Source organism: Gossypium hirsutum, chromosome D03 (assembly GCF_007990345.1).
Source record: "Gossypium hirsutum isolate 1008001.06 chromosome D03, Gossypium_hirsutum_v2.1, whole genome shotgun sequence".
In the NCBI taxonomy this organism is placed as follows: Eukaryota; Viridiplantae; Streptophyta; class Magnoliopsida; order Malvales; family Malvaceae; genus Gossypium; species Gossypium hirsutum.
In genome coordinates this window covers 14,351,327-14,356,930 of record NC_053439.1, presented here as the reverse complement: position 1 = coordinate 14,356,930, position 5,604 = coordinate 14,351,327, and the positions used below count along the sequence as shown (strand labels likewise).

General features: G+C 35.7%; 1 protein-coding gene across 8 annotated transcripts; it reads left to right on the top strand.

Annotated features, from left to right (window-relative positions):
* The first annotated feature begins 291 nt into the window (after positions 1 to 291).
* LOC107949576 (DNA-repair protein XRCC1) lies at positions 292 to 5,339 on the top strand. 8 transcript variants are annotated; one of them, XM_041089816.1, is made up of 8 exons: positions 292 to 624; positions 965 to 1,169; positions 1,258 to 1,446; positions 2,050 to 2,161; positions 3,044 to 3,123; positions 3,503 to 3,613; positions 3,735 to 3,821; positions 4,716 to 5,339. In XM_041089816.1, exons 2-8 carry the CDS (start codon positions 987 to 989, stop codon positions 5,043 to 5,045), a joined length of 1,092 nt encoding a protein of 363 aa, XP_040945750.1. In that variant the 5' UTR covers positions 292 to 624; positions 965 to 986; the 3' UTR covers positions 5,046 to 5,339. The 8 variants fall into 8 exon arrangements, with proteins under 8 accessions (XP_040945750.1, XP_016739766.2, XP_016739768.1 ...); XM_016884277.2 differs by having other exon boundaries at positions 389 to 624; positions 3,032 to 3,123; XM_016884276.2 differs by having other exon boundaries at positions 392 to 624; positions 920 to 1,169; positions 3,032 to 3,123.
* The last annotated feature ends 265 nt before the right edge of the window (positions 5,340 to 5,604 follow it).

Genomic DNA, 5,604 nt, shown 5'->3' with positions numbered 1-5,604 from the left:
ATGGGATGATTACAAATGAAAAGGGAGACCTCAATTTATAGTTGAGCTCCCCTAAATCCAAGGGTACAAATTAAATTATATCAATGACTGAGATTAGTGTCTATCTACAAAATGAAAATTAAAGTCCCAAGGGGTTTAAACTCTATACATTTTTATCCCTTATAATTTACATTAATTATCCTGGTAACTTTAGTTTTACTGGAGTGTTTCACTGAGATGAATTTCTCCATGTTTCATGAGTTAAGCCAATTCAAACGGATTAAATAAGCCTCATTTAATAGATTAACTTCCAAGGAAAGCATGGCGGAAGAATTAATATTATCATAAAACAAATCCATCCTTTAAACACAAGTTAATATCTTTTTACTTTTCTAAAAAAGAGTGAAGGGCAGTATTCGAACCCGACACATTACTCCGTCAAGTTAAACGCAAGAAACATTGGGTGCAGCAGAGCATTCTCAGTGAGTAGCATATTTAAAATTAGTTTCAAAGACGAGTATTCCTCGACTCTTGAAGGTCATCCTGTAGCTATTCCTATTTAAAAATCACAGCAAAGCACAGCCATAACCTTCTTTCTAACGCACAATTCCCTTCAGTTTTCAATTTCAAACTGAAGAAAAACAGGTTGAATTTCCTCTTCCCCTTTTGAATTTTTTGTTCCAGCCTTAATTACTCATTCAATTTCTTCTTTTTGGTTTACAGAAATTTATTCAATCATCTTATGAATTGATCTTTTTTCGACTATTGATTTGACATGTAATGCTAATATAATGTAATTATTTCAGAACCCCTTTTCTTCGCAGTCGCTTTAGCCTTCTTACACTTGGTTTCAACTTTGAAGTGAAAGCTTTCTCCACTTGTTTCTGATTAATTATTGCTTTCTGAAACAGCTTGCTTTAATTGTTGCTTTCTGAAACAGCTTGCTTTCATGGTATCAAAAATAATCCAGCTGAATTTATTACAGTTGTTAAGGTGGTCTATTTGATATGTCTGATTCAAAAACAAGCCAAGGTGGCGGTGCTGGAAAGACCCAGACTCGAAATCTTCCATCATGGATGAGTTCAAGAGAGAATGAAAGTAAATCCCATGGAAACAAGTCCAATGATGCTAAAGGACATGATAAGGGGCATGCTTCTAGTTCTAACAACACCAACTTTTCCAAACTTTTGGTACTGAATTGTAATGATGTGGATTGATGTTCTTATTTTCTATGATCAAGCTAATGGATTTGTATTTGATTTGTTTCTTTCTGTGCAGGAAGGGGTGGTCTTTGTATTGTCAGGATTTGTTAATCCGGAACGTAGTACATTGCGTTCCCAGGCTTTGGCAATGGGAGCTGAATATCTGCCTGACTGGAATTCAAATTGCACGCTTTTGGTATGTGCTTTTCAAAATACCCCGAAGTTTCGACAAGTTGAAGCTGATTGTGGAACAATTATATCAAAGGTAATATAAACTGCTGAGCTATACTCATTTACCACGTCCAGTGTATCATCTATGACTAAGTTGATATAGTCTCTGATTTCTAGTTGAGCTATTCAATCTTCTATTTAGTTGAAACCTTTAATTCCAACAATAGGAGGATCTGACGTTGATAGCCTCCAATCTTTGGTTTAAACTATCCAATCTTCTATTTATCCGAGATCTTAAATTCCTACATTAGGAGAATCTGAGGTTGATGGTCCCCAATTTTTTGTTGAGGTATCTAATCTACTATTCAGCTGAAATATTAAATTCTGACTGTAGGAATTTCTGATTTTTTGAATGGTGCCTGCTTATTCCTATTTCCTCTTAAGCTATTATTTATTACGTGGATGATAGAATTTGTGTATGGTGTGATATGGGAACAGGAATTTTTTTCAATGCTGAAAGCAATTGCAAGGGATTTGTTAGCAGAGGAGTTTCCATGGTTGTTTCTCGTATTAGAATTATAATGAAGGAGAGCACATTTTGTGTTTATAATATATGAGATTCACCACAAGCTATTTTCTCTTGTTTGTTTAAACTTTTACCTGTTAGTCTGATGGTATCTACTTTGCCTTGCCTTAGGAATGGATATTAGAATGTTATGCACAGAAAAAGCTTGTCGATATTGATCCTTACCTCATGCATGCTGGGAAACCTTGGCGAAGAAGTAGCATTTCTCATGAAACTAGTGAAGGTAATGCTGTGATAGTACCTGTTTTTTTTCTCTTGCCTTTTGAGTAAAGACTAGTTATTAAATTATTATACATTAGAGCCTTCGTTGACTAAAGACTATTTATTCTCATGAAACTGTGTTAGTACCTTTTTTAGCCTTGTTCCTCGTCATAACCACCCAAGGCAACGTTTTCGAACTTGTTTTCTCTCACTTATTTGAATCATTAGTTGCTTATTATTGAACATACATGTAAAAAGCTTTAGCAGGTGAGTTTTAAGATACCTTTTGTGAAAATTGAGCTTTGCAAAAGAATGTAAGGACATTTACAAGTTAAAATTGAGCTTGGTACAAATGGAAAATTCGTTAATCCAATGGTTAAGGCTCATAACTACTTTCCTACTTTGTAGCTTAACCATTAGATTAACAAATTATTCATCCTCACTCCTTTTCATCCATCGTAACAAGCATGGCCTTCTTTCTTTGCTTAAGGAGGGAACTCGTTTGGAACTGATTGAGTTGTCCGATTGAAGTATAGAACCGTTGGCCCCTACTCTTTTAGATCTTCCATCAGGGGGTTAGGCTACAGAAGTGAGCCAATATTTCACTAATTGTGTGCGAATTGAGAGATCGAGAAGAATGACTCTACGAGCCGTACATGGCTTCTTGATAACTATGAAATTTTCCAACTGTGATTAATCATTCCAGTGGCTGGAATAAGTCAGATTGCATTCAATTTCTAACAAAAAAATGTTTGTGCATCATTGGAGACTAATGCAATGTGTTCATCTAATGTAATTATATTTGTGTCTTCCCTGCACACCATGCTTTTCTTTAATGTTATCTGTATTTCTATTTTTTAGCATATATAAGAAGCCTATGTTCTTAATTTAGGGGTGCTTGCAGAAAAACAAGGATCGTCATTAACAAAATCTTACAAGAAGGTTGAAGAAACACAATCAAAGACAACTTTTGGTCCCTCCAAGGTATCATTTTCTTGTTATAAAGATAGAGTTTGATTTGCACTTTCGTTTTTATTCTTTTAGTTGTCTTTCCATATCTATTAATTACCTACTTTAAGATTGACATCCCCTTTTCTTCTATGTAACAGTTTGTACATGATCTTTTGCTGATTCATAGAGCTGATTTGTAGGGATCATAGAATTGATTTGTAGGGACTTGTTTTTCTGATTTCTTTCCTTTTTCTATCCTCTGTAACATGTATAAATTCTTCACTTCTGAGATGAATAGCACACAACAATAATCTTTTCTCTACAATTCTGCCTGTTTACAAATTCCATTATCCCTGAGTTTAAAATATGACTATATATTTCCTACATTTATCAGTGATTATATATTTTTCAGAATAAAGTATCTCAGCTTGCACAGGACAGATTTTCTCCTCCTAAAGTGAAGAAGTGGGTAATGGATGATTTTAATGAAACTATTTCATGGCTGGAGAGTCAAGAGGAAAAGGCAAATGGCATTTATTGATTTCATTTTCAGCTGATATGTTTGATCTATCCTCTCCTATCTTGTTCGTGTAGGCTTCCAATATCTATTGTGCTAGCCTGATTTCTATCTTGTCTTTTGACAGCCAGAACCGCAGGAGATAAAGCAAGTAGCTGGAGAAGGGATCTTAACTTGTTTGCAAGATGCCATAGATTGTCTTGCGCAAAAGCAGGTTTGCTGTGCTCAGGAAGCTGCATTTATTCTCCTGAAAGAAGGGATCTTAATTCGTTACTGTTTTATTTGACTGCATGCCATGAGCCTCAACTTTGCTACATTTCTTATCTTTGATGATTTAAGCATATTACGGAAGTGTTATAGAACATCCAGAGATTAGCACAGGTGGTTCGGGTAACTACCTTTAAGAGGTAGTGTTTAGTAGGTTTAGGGTTCAAATCCCTGACATCTGCAATCTATTCCCATATTTTCCTAGGTTGTGGTCTCCATTGTACCAAAAGTGGGGAAACGACAAGAGTCGTTATGTTCTCTTATATCATTTACCTTCTCTTTGCAGCTCGCTATTCTACAGATGGAGTCTTGGAAAATTTTCCCTCTTATTTTCAGTTATTGACGAGTTGTTTCTTCATGATTTTCTTACACTTTCAGCAGTGTTGAAGTTTTTTGATATAATGCTCAAAGCACCCATAATCACCCCCCCCAAAAAAAGAAAAAACCCTAAACTGGAAGTTAATGCATGCTTAAGCACATCAAACTTATGTCCTCCAGGTTGTTGCAACAGCAATAATGTCTGCCGAGCTAAGACTTTGTTGGCTTAGCAGTGTTGAAGTTATACATATTAGTTATCTTAATGGTGCAACCTCTTTTTTCTCCTTCATCTGGCACCTCTTGCGATGCACATTAAAACCTATGCAGTGGTGATAGTAACCGTGAAGTTGGAACTTCTTGTAATATCATCCTGTTAAAATGGATGATATCCTCCATCAATAAAACAAAAAACTATTCAAATGAATGTTTATAGCTGACAATGCATCCAGTATATTATGGATAAAATTTATTTATTTGTACCATTACCTTGCCCCAAACAATTATCATTTCGTTTGTAGTTCAGGATGTGCAGCAAATTACCGAGCAGTGGAGCTTCATCCCTCGTGTGGTCAAGGAGCTTGCCATCTTTGATGGCAGTAACCATGGCTCACTCACCAAGGAAGATCTTTTGAGAGAGGCCAAGGTATGCAAGCAAATATACGAGGATGAACTAAGCCGGATAAACAGTGGTTCTTTGAAAAGAAAAAGGCCAAAGACTGATGGAGGTGAAGAAGGCAACAAGGGTGAAACCAAAGTCATTTTTGCATCAGGTTACGACAGTGATGAAACAATCAAGATGACGGAGGAAGAAATCGAGCTTGCTTATAAAAATTTCAATTCTGGAACTTTGTAACTTGAGTTTTATGACGATGGGCTGAAAACACTGGTTTTATGATATAAGCTAGTTTGGCTTTAGGCCTATGCATTACAGTACAAAGTTGTCATTGCCATTTCCTCTGAGCTTTTAGGAAACTATAGGATGCTTGTTCTCTAAGTTTACAACTAACTCAGGCAAGCATGATTTTGCTTTATTTATTTTGTGTTAGTCTTACATCTGTCCTCGAAATTCTGAACATGTTCGTGAACAGACATGGAATGTTCAACGGAAAAATTTTTAGCAGAAATTAATAGGATGTTTTTCACTCTATTATTATCTATTTCTAGCACCATTGTCAAATGTCATGCACGGAGTACACCTTTTCTTTTCTTTTTTTTTTTAATGTGTTTCTTTTTTACAACTCACATTATGGGTAGAGGCAAATCATTGCCATACGTACGCACATACGCTACTAACATGCGATTCTTGCAGTTTAACCCCAAGACATTGATATGGAGTAAATGTCGTTGACCAATAAACCAAATATTGGGTTCAAAAAGAAGTTTAGTATGTGCATGGCTCCTGCTTTAATGTG